Genomic DNA, 23,011 nt, shown 5'->3' with positions numbered 1-23,011 from the left:
TATTCAATCCAAATACTTATCTTAAGTGTTGATTTTCTTCCAATTTCAATGCAGCTGGAAGCTGACAATGAAGTCCAAGCTAAGCTCTAATGTTACAGGTATAATAAAAATGATAATTTTCTTTGCAGCAACAATTAATTGTAGATACAAAATTATTTTCAGAAATAAAAGAATTGAGCCCATTTGGCTCAGGTACATTTGTACCAACTTTGTGATTCCAATGAGTCTGCACGCCTGTAAGAGGAAGAGCAGTGTTTCAACAAAATTCACTTTTTACTTTGAAAGAAAATTGCATCTCATCATGTAAATGTTCTGAACTGATAGAGTGGATGATCTTGAGATAAATAACCATGGCCACTCAGTAACAACTAAAGGTAAGAAGAAGGAGAAAGCAGTACTGGAAGCATATTAGAGAAAGATATTTGAAAAAAATGTACTTCTGCAGGCAAAAAGCAAGTCTTTAACAGTAGACAGTTATGATTGTAAACAGGTAGATACAGTTTCAATTCTAGGTAAGCTATACTCCTGATTGCAGTAGAAACCTATCGTAAGATACAGTTTGACAACTTTAATTTTTGTTTTTTTATCTATGCCTACTCTTCATTTCGTTTCTTAAAATACGGGTTACTGATGCCAATAAAGAGAGATGGATTCACAGGCAGCTGTAAGAATGTGAATGGTTTTCAAAGCAGTAGACAAAAAAGGAGGGGGATTTTAGGAATAAAGATAACGTGAGTTGGAATGTATTCCCTATACAACAAAAAAATTATGGTATGGGCAAAAGAGTAAGAAGTTGCAACTAAATCTCAAACGTATTCAGAGTCACAAAAGTGTGTATGTAAAAGTTCAATAAAGTTTTGAATGGAGTTGTACACCTTTGCTTTCTTCACATTATGTTTATTCCTCCCCAAGTTTCAACTTTCTAAAAGAAAAAAATTCCAAGCCCATCATAGAGAATGTAGAGAGAATGTTGACAAAGCCTGTGTTGTAAATACTTTTTCCAGATTAATTTCATAGGCCTTGCAAAAAATGAGTAAGTGTTTTCAGCCAGATCAGAATGTTTACTCTCCCCAGACTCCATCCCTCTGAGCAGCTTTTGTTGCAGATTTTGGTATCAAAGTTCCCCTCTTTTATAGAGAAAGGAAACTGAAGGAAAATGGAAAGTTCATAAAGGTAGACTGATAAGGAAGACAGGAAAGCTACCTAATCCTACAATATTAAATGTTTTAATTATTGCACTTCTTCCTATAGTTTTGCCACATAGAAACTGCATTTTAAAGAAAAGATAATTTAATTCTACAGAACAGAACAGTATATTGAAAAATGTCATATATTTGCATCTTGTAAGGGATTGATCTGGTGGAATAAATGTTGAAACCTGAAGTCATCTAACTGCTTAGTCTTTTCCATTGTTCCCTACTGTTCCTTATTGTTAGTTCATGTTCAATATTTGTTTTTGAATAAAGTGCTTTTTTCACAATCCAGAATTTCTAGTGCTACGTCCCTGTTTCTGTTAGCACTTAAATTTATGTCCAAAATTTCATCTATTATTCTGTACTGCAAACATGAACTACACTTACAACAGGCCATCTTCATTATAGCAGCCCTGGGCTGCATACCACTTTTAATAAAATTACTCTTATTTTCAATAAAGAAATAATCACATATTCAAATAAATACCATGTAAAGACAGCTGCTTGCTCATTCAATAGTCTCCAGCAGCAACATAGGCACTAAAAGGGCTGGAGTGGTGTTGGATGGATCTCAGTAGCAGCTGTGGGGTGAAGAGAGAACGACCCATAGGTAATGCAGCTTTCTGTGAAGAACTGAAGGAGCACAGAAAATGCTCTCCATGCTCCTACCTTCTCCCTCTTCAAGTGCATGGTGCAGATTCTCTAACAAACGGGCATCTGTAAAAGACATTGCCAAGGGACATTGTTACAAGGGCCACAGTCTGATTTCTGCTTGCAGGAAGGAAACCCTGTGTGATGAGCGTGTTTCTGCACATAGATTTGTACAACGCTCCCAGAATCTTTGTGCTGAGTGACCATAAAGATGAACAACCAGATGAAAAATGTGCTCTAGTCAATGCAAATCTGAAGAAATTCAGTATATATCAAAGGAACTATTTAATTTATTTCAGTTTCATTCAAATATTGGCAGCACTACAACCTCATCTTCTGCAATAAAGCTTTGTAAATTAGTATGCTTATAAATAAAAATTGAGCATATGACTTTGTCATCCACAATATAGAATGATGTAGAATGATAGGTTTTATATTAGACACCTTTTCATTATTGGTTTCTCCGGGTAATTAATTATCATATCCAGATGTATAGAGTAAGGAACCTCCCAAATCAGGTGTGAGTACAAATGCAAAATCTTCATTTTGCATCAGAAGAGTAATCTGAAGATGGCATTTTCGCACAATGTTGGTTATCCCCAAAACCATTGCAATGCATAGTTCTTTACTACATTTTGAAGCAAAGACACTGAAAGCAATCACGGCCAGTCTGAGCACTGAAGCTATAAAGCCACTGATCAGTATTTACAAAAGGGCGTGTTCAACCTATGTGACAACGTAATTGCCACCAGCAGTGATGAAGGGAAGTAGCATTGCTTTATTCTGTAACGCTGCAACACCCAGCATACATCCCTGGTCAGTCCTGAAATATCTTCTGCACTAGCTACAAGAAATTTATTCCTCTTGTGTATACTGATCTCCCTTTTTTCGTGTGACTCTGTTAGGGATGTCTCTTGTGCATACAGAGAGGTATGCACAAGCAAAGCCTGAAGGCTGAATTTCCTGGGTTTCAGTATCAATGAAAAAAATCTAGAAGCAATGCCTCAATACCTTTGCCAACCTGCCTTACCGATTTCCTTATAACCGATGCTACATATAGTATGAAGTTACATAAATGAATATAATATTGGGTAAAATTACAAAGGAAAGTAAGAGTTTGCTTGCTGGGTCACCTGTAGCACTGTACTGCCTTTGACAGTGACCATTACTAGTACCTCTAGAAGCAGTTGAAAAGTACATGAAGAAAATAAAAAAACACAGCAAATTATTTGCAGTCACTACAGACCTGAATTATTTTCAAAGTGCTGATTGACTGATGACAGTTTCTCTACTCTCCTGAGTAATCCATAAATAAATCAACTGAACACCCCCATTTTGTCTTTTTCTTCCTTTTTTTTTTTATTTAGGCCACCATATCAAATAGTGTGTTTCAGTAAGCATGGAGGCACTTCTGTATTGGAGATATTGGTGTTCAGATGCTGATCATTCAGTAATTTATTCCAGTTCATAAAAGTGCGAGTAACAGGGAGTTTCCTCCGCAGATTTTTTCCCCATATATCTTCTGACAAAGTCTGAATGTTTTCCAGAATGGCAATATGAAACTTGGTGTCCTCAGCTTTCACAAATTTCACAAAATCTGTGGCAAACTGACTTTGGTCTATCACATTTAGAGTCTCACTCACAGACTTGCTGACAGTTACATGGAGGTTGGCATTTTTGAAGTAGTGTATCTGGAGGAGAAAGAGCCCTGTAACTTGAGTGGTAAATGGAGTTAGGGCAAAAGTCCAGTCTGACTTCCAAAGGCTGTTCCAGTGATTTGAAGGCTGGTACTGATGAGCCTCAATGCAGGCCACAAACATCTGTTTCTTCCCCAGACTTTTTTTGAACACAGAGCAGTTCCCTACGGGAAAGTGGCAGCTCACGTAGGCCTTCAAGCCCTTGTGGAGGGCCTCTCGCCACAGCTCCCCCTCATCTAGCATCACACTGTGCAGCTGGGGTTTGCTTGTTACCCCACGCAGGCGGTCAAACTCAAAAGAGAATTTGTCCTGAGGGTCAAAGAAGCGGTTTCCCCCTAAGTTGTTGTAGTGGGTCAGTAGCACAGTATGCCCCTTTATTTGGATGGGGGTGAGGTTGTTCTTGTTGTGGCAGGCCCCCACGCAGGCAGCCTCCTGCCTCACCAGCTTGTCGTCTTGGACCAGAGCAGAGAGATCTCGGACAACCTGGCTGAACTCCCCAGGAGGGGACTGGCGCAGCAGGCCGCAAATGAGAGACACCTTCTCTGGCTCGCGCATCTCCTGCATCGCATACATGCTGGGGGTGAGGGCTATCCAAAGGGCAGGAGACTGCAGGCAAGGGGAGGGCACACGTGCTGGAGGGAAAAGGCACAAGATGGCGGCGGGGGTGGGAGGGAGCAGTGGTGGGAAGGGGCCTGCGCTGGGGGCCTGCAGTTTGTGACCTCACAGTGGCACCCGGAGCAGTGCTGGTGGGGGGCGGAGGGTGGGGTCTGTGCTGAGAGGGTGTCCTGGAAGGGGTGCGGGTGTGCGAGGGAAGGGAAAGGGCCCCGCCAGGTACTGGAGCAAGCTGAGGTGATGTCCTGCCAAACGCTGCCAACACCACCGCAGTGAAGAGACCAGAGCAGGCGGTGCAGAGCTGCCATGGAGGAGAACAGATATCCTTCTCCTGCTCTACCTCCTCATCCTCCTCCTCTCCTCTCCCTGCCCTGCAACAACTGCCGTTGTGTGATCTCCCCCTGCGTGCTTCTTTCCCCCCAGGCCTGGGCCTGGCCTGCGCACACATGGGACGCCCCAGCTGGGTGGCAGGGGAGGGCCTGGGGCAGCCAGTCCAGTCTGGTCTGGCCTGGTCCAGCCGGGGCCTGCTGAGGCTGGTTGGGTGGGTGCAATGCTGGGTGCCCTCACCTCGTCACTGCTTTTTGTTGGCGCTGCTCTTCCCGCCATTCCCCACAGCTGTTGAATCCCCTTGGCCTCCCCAGATTTCCTTCCTCTCACTGCACCCCTTTCTTCACCCTGACCACCCCTTGTTTTCCTTCACACCCTCCTCTTCTCTTTCTCTGGCCCTTTTTGTCACCTTTGCTCTCAGTCTCTCGGCACGGAGCAAAAATGTTTTCCTGCGTGCCTCAGAGCCTGCTGCATTATCAGAAATCAGAAGATGAGGATGTTCTAAAGTATGAGAAAAGCAAAGTGCAAGCTTTTTAGGTTTAAAAAAATTAAACGCCTCCCCCTTCTCCCCTATTAAAGGCCAATGACATGGAGGTTTCCTTAACCTGATCTCTCATACGTGGTTTTTGTCCATCATTCAGAATGAGTTCAGGACTGGGAAGATTGATTTAGACAGCACAATGAAGCTGCTTGAAAAACTGCAAATGTCTTTTGATTTTGCACATGTAAAACATGTTTTCAAGGTGAGGAATATGTAGATTAAGCAATTATGTGTGTTTAGAAGTCCAGTTACATAAGTGCCTTATATTTGCTGACTTTTTAAAATTGTTTGGAGAACGGAATTTCATGCTAATAGGGTGTGCTAAATCAGCAAATAATTTGCCTTCTTCAGGTCTTTTGTTTCTGTGTAAAATAGATAACTGAGTGGTTGCATTATTATCATCTCTTCGCCAAACCAAAATAGTGTAGGGTGATGGAAAATATGTAGGTTTGGATTCCCAACTTTTTTCTAATAAGGCCTTACTTGAGAAAAATTAAAATATTCTGGTTTCATCCCATCCAGCTGCTTCTGTGATCAAGCTAATCAGCCCAGGCATGCCTGTCTGATGCTGGGCAGAGCCATTAGAATGACTTCCTAAAAATCCTTTTGCCAGGAGAATAATACGGAGTTGTCGATCTGCTCAGGCTTCAGGTCAACATAGATTCAGCACACTTGTTCATTCAATTTTCCACTACACCTCTCCTTTGAAGTATTTAAGAGGTGTGCCTGAATGGATGGGAATTGCAAACAAAAACCCTGGGGAAGGGTATGGCCTTGTGATATGGCAACATTTAAGAGATTTCTATGAAGGTTACATAATACAGCTAGAAATTACTAATAAGTTAATTTAATGTAGGTAAGCAAGCTACCATCAAGTGGATGCAGTTCCAGTGAGCAAATACTGCAAAATTGAGTGCCTTTGAGCATACTGGGATTTCATGTTCTTCAGGTTCCCCCTAGTAATTACTCAAAAGATGTATGATTTTTCCTTTTAGTTTATTTTTTCACCAAAAATAGCTGTTTGGTAAAGCTGTTTTCCTAAGGGAATGAAGCCAAGTGGCTAGATATATATGTGATTTCTTTGAGAATTTTGTAGCCAGCTGGCTGATTCTGTCCAGATTCGACAGAGAAGAATTAACTATGGCAAGTCAGAAACTTTTAGGTCACATCATGCTGACAGGCAGGCAGGCAGAGGGAAGGCATTAGGATTTCCTCACTCTGTCTTGATCCTCTCATTGTTTTCTGCCTTGTCGAGCCAAGGTAAAACTGTAAGTGTGACCTTAACCCTTGCTGAAGAGGCTGCCTGTGGTTTTTGAACTTGGACTGCATTGAGAGAATTGCCAGCCTTGAGAATCTCATGAGAACCTGAAACTATTTCTCATTGTTTCCTGTATTTTCCACCTACTTTACTTTCTGACAGAAATTTGAGAGAGATGATCAGTTGTGGGTAGAGAAGAGAGTAATTATTTGAGGAAGTGACTTGCATAGAACAAGTCTGATCTAGTTGTATTTAACAAAATAATATACTCAACAGTCTGATCTAGTTATTTGTAGCAGTACTGTTAGGTATTCTTTGCTGTTTGAGAGAGATTTGAGTATTTTCAATGGTTTTGGGGCTCAAATTTTTCATCAGAATAATAGTACATAAAAATGCAAAGCAGTCTGGAAGGAAGTCTTACAGACATCAATAGTAAATCAAATGGTTATACATGACAAAATCAATTTTATAGAAAACAGTTTTTTAAAGAGTAATCTGGTTTTTTTCTTGTCTATATTCTTTGAATTTATCTTACTGTAATGCTCCTTTGAGCAATATCAGAATTATGAACATTAACATTTTTACAGAATAATACATCTTCATCTAATTCCTCTCAAGACTAAGTCTTTGTCAAGATGCTTCTTTTTCTGAAAAGCAAAGATTTGATGTTCATTAATAAAAATAAGAATAATCAAAATCTACCAACAAAATTTTATAACAATCTCTTTTTTTATATTAACATGATTTTCATAACTTTAATTTGAAAAGCTCTCCTGTGTAGTATTATTGCCTGTATTTCATCAAGAGGCAACTGAGAAGGAAAATTTAATTGTTTATCTCAGCTTCACTTTGTACCACCTACTGAGTCCTGACAGGTTGTTTAATTCCAAAATAAGTTGGTATTTTCATTTTCTATTTAACAGTTATAAGTAAATTTGTGGTTTTCTAAAAAATGTTAAAAATTAGATTGAGGATATCAACCTTAGATGTGGGATTTCTCAAGCAGTAATGAAAGGTATACTATTAGCATTTGTATTGAATTGTTTTCTTGCTGTTGATTTTGTTAAAAATGGTCATTACAACTCTCATTCACAAAATCAAAGCAAGAACTTAAGTACTGATTTGTAAAATTTTTGGCTAGAACTCCTCATGAAACTTACTTTTGTACTTGTTTTGGTTATCTAATGTATTTTTACTTTTATTGTACTTATTCAGACATCTCTTAGAAGGAACTGTATTGCATAGGAAGAAGCTGGTAATGTATCATTAGGCTTTTGGTTTTTATGGTGTCTCTTCAAAACTAATTTAGTAGTGATTAAAAGTATTTACCAAAGAGCAGCCAAAGCTCAAGTAAGTCATTTTATGCTTATGGACACTTTTGGGGAAGGTCTAATAACCATAGTAGGTGCCATGTTATTATATGCTGAAATTTAGCCTCTTTGGTAGTCTCAGTTTAAGGAGCCAACAATTATGAATTTTGATCAGCTTACAGTGATAATCAAAGAGGCAATGAATTGCCATTTATTTATATTTTTGTGAGTAGTTTTGTGAGTAAATTTCCAAAGTTTCTCTTAATTTGGCAACTTTTAAAATAATACAAGCTAAACTGTTAGAAACATCTATATTTCATATGCACAATTATGTATTTTGTGTAGAAACTTTTAAAGGATAAATAAAATTGTTAAGCCTGAGAAAAACATAAATGGCAGAAATAGTAAAAAAGTATTATTCTATTCAAATTCTTTTGCCCTTTTGATTTTTCTAGTGGCTTTTATACTGAAACACTGAAATTAATTAATGTGCTAACATTTTGTAAGCTCTATGAAAACAAGCTTACAGTTTAAGCATTCTGAAAGTGTGAATAATTAATCTGAGTTAAACATTCTGGCTTGTTAAGAATAGAACACGATGTCATAGGTTATTATAAAGTATCTTGCCTCCAAACTTTAATAGTGTTTCTTATTTGATGTATTGAAAGACTTGGATCTCATGATAATTTGGTCATTCTTATTTCATTTTTTAGATTACTGTTTGCTGTATGTTGTATATAAATTTAATTGACAGTATTTACAATATGGTTTACATTGCTGTTGGAGAGGTATTATATTAAATATATTTTCCACTTGATAATTTTTATGCTGCAGATTTATTTTACTGCATAGCATTTTAGAGGTTTTCTATAATGTGTTTTATTATTTCATATGCATTATATAGACATTTATTGTAATTACTTAGATGCTAATTATGTCATGTGGTACATTTTAATTTGTATAAAATATTTTTAACACACAAAGTCAAATCTCAAACTTACATATAGAAATAGAAGAATATAATTTGATAATGCATTGCAGTCACTGTTGCCTGAGGTTTTCTCTATTGTTCTCGCTCTTATGATCAGTTATAATAGTGTTTTGTGTGTATCTTTGTATCGCTGCATATCTTTGTATTGACTGTTTTGATTTTTTTTTTTCTTCTTTTCAGAAAACTGTTGACAAACAGAAGGCACCTATGATTAACATAGAAGACTTCAGGGCAATTTATCGAACTATTGTACACAGACCTGAATTTCATGAACTTTTCCGTGCTTACTCTCCAAACTGCAGAATTCTAGCTGACACCGAGCTCATCGAATTTCTCAGAAAAGAACAATATGAAACTGAAGCTTGTGAAACAACTGCCTTAGAAATTATTCTGAAGTATGAACCCATTGAAGAAGGTATGCATAGTTTAAGTATTTGATTTCTAGGTCTTATTTATTGTGCTTCTGTCAGTGACTGTGTTTATATTTTTGAATACCTATCTAACTATGGAAATTGAACTAATGTAAGCAATTATAATTATGTATGTTGTATAATATCTTTTGTAAGCACTTGTACAAAATGTTGATTTTTTGAAATTCAGGTCTTTAAACATTGTGTATATAATAATACAAGAAACCATTAATAAAGCACAATAAATTTACACAGCATATTGCTCAGTGATAGCATATTACATTACTTACCAGATCCATCATTCTTACTCCTTGTTGCAAAAGACTGGGCCAAAACCTACATGTAGATTGCTTCAAAGAAAATGCAATTTTCATACAGTAAATGAGCTAATATAAACGGCACTAAATCTTTTTAATTCCCACTGAAACATGTCAATGACCATTATTAGGAAGCTGGACTGAATTTTTTCATTTTGCTGAGAGTTCCAAAATAATTTTGTTTAATTAAATAGAGGAATATAAACATTGGATTACAAAGATAAAAAAATAAAAACTACATTTTGTTAGCAACTGGTGTGTTCAGCATAGGATATTTCTCTCAGAGGAAATCAACCATAATTAAATCAGTAATAATGGATTATTATTTTTTTTTTAAATTTTCAGTATTAAAATCTGAAGACTGAGGACAGCATTTTTGAAGACTAGAAAATGTCAGAATTTAATGTTATGTAATTTAGTTTGGTTTAACTACCCAGTACTGTAATCCACAATCACAACAGGGTGAAAAGGAGTTTAGTTAAACCCATTGCATTTCAAAGCATATTTTACAACCAAGGTTCTAGTCCTACTTGGGGGTTACATTAATTGTTACAGCATTGTTAATATAGTAGAGCTTTTTGCTTGAAGTTTATCTTACGAATGGGAGGAATACATGCTACTAGAGTTTGATATAGTACTTCCACTTTGTACTATTTAAACCTACAATTTATTTTAATAGAATGCTCTCCACAAATCATACATATTGTGTTTGATATATCTATATTTGAGTGTCATATGGCTGAAAGTTTAAATGTGGAAGTAATCTAATAACAGAGCTTTCACAGAGGAAAACAACTTCTGAGAAGCTTATATCTCTATTTCTTTACTGAGAAAGACTGAAACCTTAGACAGTCACACTCTGGTTTGCCCTCAGTTGGATATGATTGGTAACAATATCAAGGATGTATTGAAGCAGTCTTGCAAACGTGGTGGATCCTCAGCATCTTCAGCGGGCATGGAGTCTTGTTATTAATCTGTCCCATCATGTGTCTACTGATGTAATTATTCATGTTATTGAGGTTATAATATATACCATATATATAATATATGTTGAGCTATAATTAATTATTTATGTTCTCCCAACCCGAAATGTTATTTTGCATTTTGCACTCTGGTTAGCTTCTAAGAGTACGTCTCTAAATACAGACTTCTACTATCACAGAATCATGGAACTGTTCGGATGGAAAGGGACCTCAGGAGGGCAGCTACTCCAGCCTTCTCCTGAAAGCAAGGTTAACACTGAATTCAGAATAGGTTTCTCAGGGCTTTTTTTCAGTCAAAACTTGAAAACCCCTAAGGACACAGACCCTCAGCCTCCTTCATGTGCCCAGAAATGGCTTCCAAGAGTTCTTGCACCATGATTTTCCCAGGGATGAAAGTGATGCTGGCCAACCTGTAGATCCCTGAATTGAATCTTAGACTCATAGAATCATAGAATAGATTGGATTGAAAGGGACAGTTGGACCTTTAGTTGGTCCAACTAGATGTTGGACCATCTAGTCCAACACTCCTGCAATGAACAGGGACATCTTCATCAAGATCAGGTTGCTCAGAGCCCTGTCCAACCTGACCTTGGATGTTTCCAGGGATGGGGCATCTTCCACCTCTCTGGGCAACCTGTTCCAGTGTTCCACCACCCTCATTGTAAAAAATCTCTTCCTTATACCTAGTCTGAATCTCAGCCTTTCGTCATAGGAGAGGTGTTCCAGCCCTCTGATCATTTTTGTGGCTCTCCTCTAGATCTGGTCCAACAGGTGTATGTCTTTCCTGTATTGAGGACTCCAGTGTTGGATGCAGTACTCCAGCTGGGGTCTCACCAGAGCGGAGTAGAGGGGCAGAGTCACCTCCCTCGACCTGATGGCCATGGTTCTTTTTATGCAGCTCAGCATACGGTTGGTCTTCTGGGCTGCGAGCACAGAAAGTCCTTGCCTTTTTCGAAAATGAGTGCAACATTTGTTCTTCTCTAGTCATGGGGGCCTCCCCCGATATCTACGGCCTTTCAAAAATGATGGAGAATGGCTTTGCAGTTGATATCAGCCAACAGTCTTATCACTCTTAAATGCACCTCATTTTAGTCCCATCGACTTTTATGTGTTGAGTTCTCTCCAGTAATCTCTATTTTATCTTAATCTGTATCTGCTGGTAGTTTCTTTTCTCCTTGAACCCTGTCTGTAGGCACAAAGCCTACACCTTGTTGATGAAGACTGAGAAAAAGAGAGTATTGAGTACTTTAGCATTATCTGTGTTTGCCGTCACTAAACCACCTGCCCTATTCAACAGCAGGCCCACTTACTCCTTTTTAAAAACATAGCCAATGCAGCAGTAAAAGTGCTCCATGTTGCCACTGATGTCCCTTGCCAGTTTCAATCCTGGTTGAGCTTTGGCTTTCCAAACACCATTTCATCATGCCTGGGCAGTGTTTCTATATTCTTCCCTTGCAGCCTGCCCACACTTTGACTAGCAATTTTATAGTTTCCTTTTTCCGCTATTTCACTTTTACTCTGTCTCAATGAATCCATGACATTGTTCTTGTTGCAGTAGAAGGAAGCTACCTAACCAGCTAGCACTGGTAATTCTCCCTAGCATCTGGAGCTCAAGCTGGGTTCTTCCAGATTTCGGTAATACTTTGCAAACAAAGTATTTTTCTAACCAATAAGTTCTTCTTCCTATTGAGTCAGGCATACCTGTAGAACTCATAATTTCTTACTTGTTTAGCTACCATGGAAGGGTTTGTGTGTGGTTGCCATTGTTTGTTTAAGGGAAAGCTCCAGTTCTATATTGATGAGTGTTTAAAGTAATCAAAATAATATTCTGAAACCATTATGCAAAAACCTCATACATTTATTACTTTAAAAGCCTTGTCTTACTTTTTATTTATTTATTTTGTACTTTCTGTGTTTTAGTTTCCTTATTTTCATGGTGCTCTCCTTTGTCTGCTCTTTTCTCTGCCATTTATTTTTTTCCTTTGTCCTTCTATATATTCTGTTCTTCAACTCGCTGTTGCTCATTACAATCCATTTTTAACTTTATTTTTCTTAGGGTTCTTATCTGCTGTTTTGCTTGTCTGCTCATTATACTGTCTTCTTTCACTTGAGTCATTTAGTGATAATGCACATCCCCTCCCCCTCAAATCCGAAGACTTCTTGACTTACTTGCAGAAGCAGCACTGTGTAAGATCTTCATAGGTGCCTGATCACCCTTTCTGAATCACGAGAACTCTGAGATGAGTGGAGGTTTGTTAATATGTTGTAATATGTGTATACTTCAGCTATTGAAGGCTGCTTCAAGTTGTGGTGTAACATTTCTGCTGAGTTTCACTGAACATAACTTGAGGCAAAATTGCAAATAAGCTAAGAAAAGGAAATCAGAACTAACTGCATTTTATTGCAAGCTATTACTTTGTTCAGTGGAAGATGAATCTCAGATTTTAACTTTGTTAGTTTCCTTTCATTCCCAGTCTTTGATAATGGATGGAATTCATAACTGGTTAAGAAAAATAAACCCAAGAAGGAGAAAATCTTCCTTTTGCGATAATAACCCTGGAACATCTACGCTGGTCATTCCCATTGTGGTGGAAAGAAAAAACTGGATTACTCTTTCAACAAGAAACAGAAGACATTTGGTGTTTCATTAAGAGTCGCTCACTGTCTAGTAATAGCTAAAAACCCTTTGATACCTTATGCCATTACTTTCTGAGTTTGCCTTTTAAATTAGAACATATGTTATTGAATATATTCTACTCTTTCTGAGAACTAATATGTCTACTAATTAATGCTATAATAAGCTACCAGTTTAAAAGGTTCCTTTTGTTTTGAGTTACCTATTTTGATGGGAAAGTTAATAGCTATAAAGCAGTTAAACAATGAAGAGTCTTTAGTCAGTTAGAAAACATATTTGTAAATACCAACTGAAGTTTCTATAGTTTTAATTTAATGTCTGGTTTAAATTTCAGATGCTGAGCCAAATTCTTTCTTGTTTCTTCATCTGTGATAAAATTGTTTGTCTTGTAATTGGAAATAATCTTACTGAATGAAATAATAGCTGTATTGTTCACGCTCCTTTGAGTGAACTAGTACACCCACTCCAACATATTTATTGGAAAGTTCCAGATATAATTGACATGATAGTTGATTCATATGGTGTTGTGATAGACCATTTTGTGTAACTGTCATTCTGAATTTGGTATAGAACAGACTTCATCAGGATGGTCTGTTGGACTCATCTGCCATCCTTGTCCTATGAATTGCAGAAAAGGAAAACAGCAGATTTTGACACTTGAATGACTGGTTTGCTAATAGTAACAACCATTATCTGACTGATAAACTTGATAGCACTAGTATGTCAGCATTAAGATGAAAACAGTGACTAGATTTTATATCCAACATTGATAAGTCCGTCTATAACATTTAGTGCATCCCTAAAATTTTTGTGCAGAAAGAGAAGACTTTTCAATGCTATTGAGCCAGATAACTCTGAATTAACAGGGAAGTGGTGGAGTCACCATCACTGGAGGTGTTCAAGGAATGAGTGGATGTAGCATTGTGGGACATGGTTTAATGGACATGGTGGTGTTGGTTGATGGTTGGACTTGATGATCTTACAGGTCTTTTCCAACTGTAGTGATTCTGTGAACTCTCTGAGGGTGCTGTAGTTAGTTCAGAAACAATATGGAATATATTACTCTTCCATTTTTATTGTACGATTTAAATTTCTAACAGCAAAATGCTGCATTAACAGATTGTGTGTGTGTGTGTGCAAGCTAAAGCTTGCATTTTTAGCTGAAGGAACTATTTTATGGAATTGATCATAAGAGTGGTGAATAAGTGATACACACCTGACAGTTTGGTCTTACTAACATCCAAATGTCAGTTTTGTTCTACAGAAACATTTGATTATCTCTCCATTTTATTATTAATTTTGAATAGAAGTCTTGAGTCATTAAATGAGATTGAAGAAAACATTTTATGCCAACCAAATGCACTTTATTTTTTAAGCCTGGTATATATCTCATTTTTTAAAAAAAATATTACTCTTTATTCAGTATTTGCATGGATAGGATTAGAGGCACAGTGAGGATAAGAAAGTACATCCCGCTATTATTTACACCGTAGTGCCATTCAAAAACTCTGCTCCTGTCTCTGTATTTTCCTGCTAGGCAGTACAAAAACAGGTCAAAAATAGAATCCTGTCTTGAAAAACTTGCTTACTTTGTAAATAACAATATAAGGTTGGTGCATCTGCCAGATAAAGAATTTGAGTAATCCAGACTCTATTTGTGATTCAAAAAAACACCTTCAATTTATTGCTAGGATATACATTCTTTTAAACTTCTGTGTGTGTGTGTGTGAGAGAGAGAGAGCAAGAGGGAGAGCACGCATTTGCAGGAGAGAACTTTTGATCCCATTGGCCAATGTAAACCAAGTTTAACAGAGTAGAGACCTCAGTCAAATTCCTACGGATTTCTTGAAAAATCACATGAAATAGGAAAGATGACTTAAAAATCTCAACTAAGACAGTGGCTGAAGCTGGATTTATGAGACACAAAAATTTAGATGTGTGAAAGAGTGTGTAATTATCCATTTTTAGGAAAAGCTTTCACCAAAAGAAGACCATCGATTATGAGACACAATCCCTTAAAACACTAAACTGCAGCTCAGACAACTGCTTTATTCCAGCATGCACGAGTATTAAGTGTGGGTTAGGTGGAAAATAGACTCCCTAGACTCCCTAGAATGTAAACTCAGAGTAGGAAACGAGTAACTGTATTGTTACTTTAGCCAAGGAAATATTTCTGTCTTTACTGTTTGCTTAGGATGTTTTAGTCTGTTTTAGTCTGACATTTCATAGTATGAAATTCCACCTGATAATGTTTCTGCCTCGAGGCTGTTATTATTTGATACTTTTAACAATTATTGAAAGCTTTCTTCTTCCAATATAGCAGAGTAACACCCTTGTCTCTGGTTGCAAGTATTTCTCATGAGTTCACACCTAAAATTCCCAGCAGACTTATTTGTACCCATTTCGATATCTGTATTGGCCAATTAACATAAACATTTAATTACTAATTTGGCTATTAGTAAACAAAGAACACAAACATTTGATCACAGGGAAAACACCTTTCTCCCTGTTCCCCAGGCTCAACATCAGTTCAGGCTCCTCTTGTCCCCACTTCCTAGTCTCCACTTCAGTCCAGACACATCTCCTTGACTTTGTCATTGCTGCAGGTTGTACTCATTCCCTTCAGTGAGGAAACAGGCGTTGCAGGAGGCTAGGGGGCTGTGGTCAATCCATAGTGATTGCTTTCTGCCACTCCACCTTTCTCACACTTTTCACTTGCTACTGCCTCCTTCTTACTTGATTCATCTGCTTCAACATGGATCCTCCACAGGCCTCAGCCCCTTCAGGGCAGCAAACGTCTTATGAAAGCTTTAATTTTTTTCTTTCCATAAAGAAGGAAAAATACTTTCAAAGAAGTTCCAAGATAAATAAAAAACCAGAATGTAATAAACTCTAAAAAGCATAGGCATATAATGTAATCCAAGTCTTTCAAATACTCAGGTTATATCCATAATTATTCTCTGATATGGCATTATTTGTATATAGAGCAGAGCTAGAATTTACCTTAATTGGAGGAATGGGGAAAAAACTTTCTTTTTTTTAAATTATGTTTGGAAAAAAAGAATATTGTTAATAAATTGTATTCCAGACAATCCAAAATGGGAGCGGGAAAAAAAAAGTGTTGGACTTTGTAAACAACAAGAACCTACAAGAAGACAGAAATCTTTTCTTGATTTCTCTTTTTCTTTCTACACCAAATGGATATGTGTGCACACTAACTATTGCAAAAGGATCCTAATGGACAAAAAGGCTGAGGTTTCTCTAGGAAAGAAATGTGAGGTCTTGATAAAAATATCTTTTCACTGCGGAATAGTTATGGAGATGAATTTCCGTTTCTTTTAATGTAGAAGCAGAAAATGTCTGTAAATGGTCAGAAAATAGTACAACTGTGCTATTCCTCAAAACTTAAAAAGCACCCTCTTCCATTTCTAACTAGTTTTGGTATCTTCATCAGACAAAAATAAGAGAGTTCTAAAGAAACCCAGTAGGTTTTCTCCACTGGTAAGAGAAGGGTGAATGAATAGTAGCAATAATGAAAAATTAAGCCTACCTTTATCTTAAACTCTAAAAACCATAGTATCTTCTACCAAACATCAGTTCTCTGAGAATTTATTTTAGCAGATGGTATGCCATTTATGTTCATGTGATGGTCTTTTGCATATCTCGATTCACAGAACTGCATATGCTGCCAGAACTGTTAGTGCAAAGGCAATTTCTTCCTGCTTACAGATAGGTCTTACCATTTTACAAACTTGCTTGGAGTTTTGGTAGTTCTCCAGAAACATGATCATGACTTCAGTTGTATGCCATCCAAGGACAGCAACTACAGACCCCTGAGAAAAAAATTTATAAGCAAATGTAATGCAAGGACCTGTAATAAACTGTATAAAAATACAAATATTTTTAGTCCATTGATTAGAGGCATGAGCTGAACATTTTACTGAAGTCAAAGAGTTTACATGTTGGCTAACAAAGTAGCACAAATTTACTTTATAATGTTTTAACTTTTAGGGGATTATGGTCATAAGCATATTTATCTAAGCATAAGTTCTCTTCTTGAGAACGCTGTAGTTATCTTTTACCAATGACAAACGCAGCCAAAAAAGCATCAACAATAATTCAGAAAATAAGCAAAACCTTGGAAAGACAGTATTTTTCACTAATTTAAAAGATAAATGTAAAAAAAAAATCATGTAAGAATTGTTAATAAATAAAAAAATACAAAAAATAAAAAAGAGTTACTGGGCCAACTTGTAATTACACAGAGAAATATATAAGGCATGAAAAATAAATTAATTAGAAATGCAAACCAGATACTATTGCTGAAAAGCTTTCTCTTCAAAGGAATTAAGTCTACAATTCATGTAATTCCTTATAGATAATGCATACAGGATGAATGTATTCTGTTTTGAGCAACATGTAAAAAAATTCAAAACATTTTTTAAAGACCCAGAAAGTAGAAACTTAATCCTATTGCTACAAGTGTAAAACAATATAATATGTGCATGTGGATAAACAAAAAAAGTCAAGATACTAAATAAGATACAACTGTCAAGAATAATCAGGGTAGCAATAAGTCATTCTGCAAATGTGTTAGTTAAAACAAAGATCAAGGAAATTCTTGATCCACTACCTAAGTACAATCAGTTGGCTAATATTATTAATGAGACCAGAGTAAGACTGCAGTCAAAATGTGGAAAAAACAGGGTAGCACATGCTTAAATGACTTAATCAGATCAGTGAAGACAGGTTGACAAATCCGTAAGTTCTTAGAAAATTGACTGTAACAAGCTTGGCTAATACAGATTACCTTTGAATACATTTGAGAATGGATGATGAATTGAAAGACTCAGAAAGATCAAATGTAATATCTGTTTTAGAAAGGGAACATCCAAGGAACTAGACAACAGTCAGTTACCAGAAAAAACCGGAACAAATAATGAATATGTAATCACCTCGAAGATGGTAAGGATGAGTAAGAGTTTGTCAGGACATTCCATGAAGAAATAGAATCCAGTTTTCTTCTAAGAGAGAGTAACAGTGCTGGTGGATAGAAGAAAAAGCATACTTTTTAACACTGTCTTGCATTGTAAAAAACAAGTTGAGGAAGCAGGAAAAATAACTACATGGTACATAAGCAACTCATTAGAAAATTACTCTGAGAAGTTAGTCATCAATGACTTAGAGTCAAAATGAAAGGCTACATCAATCTACAGTATCACTGAGCATTGTTTTGGAATCCAGATTTTAATTATGTCATTGATAAGCTGGATGATGGAATAGAAATCAATTATATTAAATTTAAATTTAATGCCAGAACTTAAAGTATAACAGGGAACAAGATTAGAAGTCAGAGTGATCTTGGCAAATTGATGATATAGAAAGGAAGGATGGAGTTAAATAAGGAGAAGAACTACGTTTCATATAGGGCATCAAACATCAAGGAGGAAGTTCACCAGATGGAAATTTTCTATTTCTGTTTAGCATTTTAAAACATTGCAAAGTTTTCTAGTTCAAAAAACTGTATAATTTAGAAATAATTATTTTCTTCGTGTTGCCATCATCAGAATGATTTTTGTAAATGCTCACTTTAATATAAAACTTCCAGTCTGGACACATACTGAAGATCGGTGATTGCAACTCTAACCTGTAAATCATGATTCTTATAGCTGTATTGAGAATTAACAGGTCAGATAAGTGTTTTGGGGTTTGGCTTTGGGTTGTTTTTTTTTTTGTCAAAAGTTTGTATACATTGACTTCATTATGTTATCATTAACAGAAAGTAATCTTGGATTACTTACTGCTTAATTATCACTAGCCTACTATGATGACAAAAATAAGGTTATTCTGCAGCCAGAACTGGGCAAAATCCCTCACTAATTCAAACTAGGTTATATTTTGAAGCAAAGGTGACTTCTGAGATTATATCATTTGCAAAATTATTACATTTGAAGCATGATATTGAAGCAGCAGTTGGCAGTATAATGGATTAAATCAGTTAAAACCAAAACAAATGGGATGAATATCACTGGTATGGAGGCAATTAGCACAATTTGTTATAGGCGAAGTAATATAATAAGCTTGATTTGCAATTCATCTTTGTGGGCAGTCATTTATTTTGTTAAAATGCTACTTTTATTTCAAATATTTCTAATTTAAACATTATTCCATCACTATTTTTTGAAATTTTCCACCACTGAGGAAGATATTTGGTGCTAGGAATTGTAGTTTCTGCAAGATTATTTCAACAGTCTCCGATTGTCATGTTGGAGAACAATTCCTGTTCTTTCTACAGAGAAAATAAGATTCTCATTGTGCGTTGACTGGCATATTACTTTCCAAAACTAAACAACAGCAAATATTTTCCTTTGTATTTAATTAGGACTACTGCAAACTCTTCTTACTGGTGTCCACAGAAGAATAAATATGTCTCACGATTTTGAACCACAGCAATTTGTCTCCAGAATTGCACACATCTGATGTTTGTGTTCATATTGTTTGTAATGAATTTTAAAGTTGCAGGAAAATGTTATGCTGTATAACCTTTAGCAATATTTGGAACTGACTATTAAAATTATGGAAATGCACAGATTTAACCATCAGTTTAGCTTCACGCCAAGTATTTTTTGCTTTCTTTTTTGTTCAGTGAGGAAAAGAAGGCAGATGTCATTTGAAGGATTTATAAGGTATATGAGCTCAGAAGACACTTCGATATTTAAAAATGATCACAGGACCATCTACCAAGATATGAACCACCCATTATGTGACTATTTTATCTCATCTTCTCACAACACTTACTTGATATCTGACCAACTAATGGGGCCCAGTCATTTATGGGGATATACCAGGTATTTAGATACTGTTTTTTAATATTTTAAAGATTCTTTGGGTTTTTTTAATGAATACTAAATTACATATAATCCTGCTCCGCAATAAGAAACAAAACCGTCACAGATACAAGTAGAAAATGTGAGAGTGGTATTTTATTTTGTGTGCACACTTTTCAATATATTTGCCAAACCATCTGTTCAAAGTCTGGAAACAGTCTATTTTTTCACTTACATCTCAAAAAATCTACCTCGCAGCAAATGAAATCTATAGTATGCTGCACAGTATATGATTAAATCAGTTTTTAATCTCAACATGCCATGCAAAAATAAATAACTCCCTGAAATAAATGTAAAATTCCTGGGAAAACTCTAATCTGACCAATATACAGGATGTAAGGGCACAGTACGGTGGAGTACGTCAAGGATATCTGTGATCAGTATATATTGCAGTGTGGTCAAATTAGAAACAACAACAACAAAAAAGGGGTCACTATAGTAGCCAGCAGGGAGAAAAAACTTCGTCTTTGAATGTGCAGCATATGTCTCCAAGAAGAGAAGGAAACCAGGAAGCCTTATTGTCAAGACGCATTTAGAACAAATGATCAGGGAGGGAGAAAATGGGTTATGTAATAAAGGCAATACAGAGGGGGACAGAAAATATGAAGAATTTGGAAGAGAGGTGTCCAGCATTCCTATTACTTTGTACTACTTTAGTGAAGTGAAAGCAGTTGGAACCATCATCTATCTGAACTTTTTTGTTTTGGTTGTTCTCTGGATATTCTATAATGGCTTACAATCATCAGAAACACTAATGAATTTATTTCTAACAGTATTTAAAATGATATGATATTAATACTGCATTGCTTAAAGTAATTGCAAAGAGGGTATAAAACCCCCTCTCTTCTTCTTTATCTACTATTTGTGTAAGGAAAATATAAAATGATAAAATAAGCTAGAAGCATCTTTGAGGTACCATTAGCATGTAAAGGGCAGCAGGTAAAGACAGATTGGTAATTAGGTAAAATAGTCTACAAGAAATTTTTAAATTAGTAACAAGCCAAATATTAGAAACCTAAGACCTTTAAGGGTGCCATTAACATTGCAAAAATTAAAACAAAGTAAATTTAAGGTATCTATCTGAGAAACTTTAGCACTCCCTCTTAGAAATAAGGTGGGGAGAGAACAACTGGATTATGTAAAGACCAAGCACAACCTGATTCTTTAAGTGTGATGCTGTTATTTTTAAGTATAATGATTCTCAAACTTGCAGACAAATCCTGGAATAGTAATAAAAAAGGCCTTTTCAAACATTTCTTCTTCTATTTTAAGCAACAATTTGCCATCATTCCAAAATTCTTTTATTTAAATCTTTGACCCTCATTTTTAGTCTCTTAATGAAGGTTATTCAGATAATCCATGTTGCCCCTTAATGCTCTATTAAAGTTTATTACCTAACGTGCCTAAGAAAACAACAGAAAATACAGCTCTGTTTCATATCTGTATAATTCTGTAGGACTTCTTTTCTTTTGTGATGAAAAAGTAGGGTTTTTTATAATTATTCAATGTGCTTGTAATCAGAAATACAGTGACTTGAATAAGAAAGTGTGATACCTTTCTTTTCACTGTAAAATTGTTTCTCTTGTTCTTTTGAAGTGCTCTCTTAAAAGGATGTCGTTGCCTGGAAATTGACTGCTGGGATGGCTCAAACAATGAGCCTGTTGTGTATCATGGTCACACTTTAACGAGCAAAATTCCATTTCGTTCTGTAATTCAAGTGATAGACAAGTATGCATTTGTGGTATGTATATATTTATATATGTTAGTTAAAAAGTTATGGTGGCTATAACAAAGCACATGTACACGGTTGTTTTCAGTGGTTGTCCAGGGTAAACAGAGACAGTGCTTGTGGCAGTGGGCATTGTTGAAATAAATTACAGGAAAATGGTGCTATCTTTTCTTAATATCTTTTTTTATTTTATTTAGGGAACAATAAATATATTTTGCTGATAATAATTATAAACCAAACTTGGTTCAAGGAATTCAGAAGGTCTTACTCAGCTTGTTAGGTGGAATTCTAACCTGAGGTCCTTTAAGCAATGACTGAATATAAAGTGAACAACTACTTCAGAATCAGTCTGATGTTTTACTCCTTCTTTATATCTTTTCATTTTTTTATTTTCCTTATTCTTTTATTTAGTCTGTCTTATATCCTATGCTTGAATTTACAAAATAGAGAAAAATGTTAGATTATAGCTGAGTTTAAGACTTACTCTGTTTTCCATTTCCTCTCTTTTTATTAAGGGCTGATAAAGGTTACCATCTACTGCTGTCTTTTTGTCAGATGACTCATTAGGGCAATGTCCCTTCTGCCTATCTCTGGCAAAGCAGCGAAAGCTGGAGCGCTTTTGGCACTGTCTCAGTCTTTTGTATTGGTTTCTGGCAAAACTTCTGCTCAAATGAAGTCCTGAACGACTATTAAGATAACCCTTGTATTCAGGCCACCATTATGTGTGTGAATATATACAGCTATGATCATACATTTATATGGATTTTTATACATATATATTTACAGCCTTCTCAGAGTTAAGCAAAGCTATATTTTTTCTGTTCTGATTTCTACATAAAATTTAATTAGTCTCTGGTTTTAAAAGAAAGTGAAAACAAAAATACAGGTTTATTTCACTGTTCTTCACAACCCATTAGATATAACTCACCTGTTTTTGCTAATACACAGCATATTGTACATAACTATAACACAAACTTCATTAAACAGGCACAAGTTACAATAAGTTGATAAAATCACAACAATAGGTAATGGTTCATACCCGCTGTCTATCCAGGCTAAGGTGTCCTTCTATTAGTGGTCAAGAGCAAGTGCTCGGGGTAAAAGAGTAAAAACAGGGTAAACATAAAATGGCACTTCCCTTAGACATTGACAGTTTAGGTCCTACCCAAGCAAAGATTTTATTCAGAGTATTTGCTTTTAGTAGCCACCAATATTACTGGCAACTGATGAGATTCATTTACACAGTCTAAATGGACAGGCCTCATTTGAGCTATTTTCTAATTTTTACTAAATTTCCCATGTTTAACCTGTCTTGCTTGAGTATTGTGATGAGTAAGGTTTAAAGAGTCTCAAAACAAGTTTGTGATATCATAAAAAAATATGCATAGCTTGTTCATGTGAAGGCAATGATTTCTGAGCAAATTTTAAGGGTACTGCCAACTTGAAATGTAGTAAATTAAAATCTATCAT

General features: G+C 36.0%; 2 protein-coding genes across 2 annotated transcripts in view; one reads left to right on the top strand and one right to left on the bottom strand.

Annotated features, from left to right (window-relative positions):
• Positions 1–3,220: 3,220 nt before the first annotated feature.
• CAPZA3 (capping actin protein of muscle Z-line subunit alpha 3) lies at positions 3,221–4,114 on the bottom strand. Its single transcript, XM_009807687.2, has one exon. The coding sequence runs from the start codon at positions 4,112–4,114 to the stop codon at positions 3,221–3,223; it is 894 nt and encodes a 297-aa protein (XP_009805989.1).
• Positions 4,115–4,459: 345 nt separating this feature from the next.
• PLCZ1 (phospholipase C zeta 1) overlaps positions 4,460–23,011 on the top strand; it is a 55,676-nt gene continuing 37,124 nt past the window's right edge. Inside the window, exons 1-5 of the mRNA XM_059817041.1 lie at positions 4,460–4,473; positions 5,100–5,223; positions 8,761–8,995; positions 19,572–19,773; positions 21,409–21,553. Coding sequence (XP_059673024.1) covers positions 4,460–4,473; positions 5,100–5,223; positions 8,761–8,995; positions 19,572–19,773; positions 21,409–21,553 — 720 coding nt within the window. The remainder of the gene's footprint in view (positions 4,474–5,099; positions 5,224–8,760; positions 8,996–19,571; positions 19,774–21,408; positions 21,554–23,011) is intronic.

Source organism: Gavia stellata, chromosome 4, assembly GCF_030936135.1.
Source record: "Gavia stellata isolate bGavSte3 chromosome 4, bGavSte3.hap2, whole genome shotgun sequence".
In the NCBI taxonomy this organism is placed as follows: domain Eukaryota; kingdom Metazoa; phylum Chordata; class Aves; order Gaviiformes; family Gaviidae; genus Gavia; species Gavia stellata.
The sequence above is the reverse complement of the archived record's forward strand: the minus strand, read 5'-3'. Positions and strand labels throughout refer to the sequence as shown.

What these genes read in the sequence shown, in the direction of transcription:
- CAPZA3 (XM_009807687.2), bottom strand. Translation starts at nt 4,114, where the DNA reads ATGTATGCGATGCAGGAGATGCGCGAGCCAGAGAAGGTGTCTCTCATT.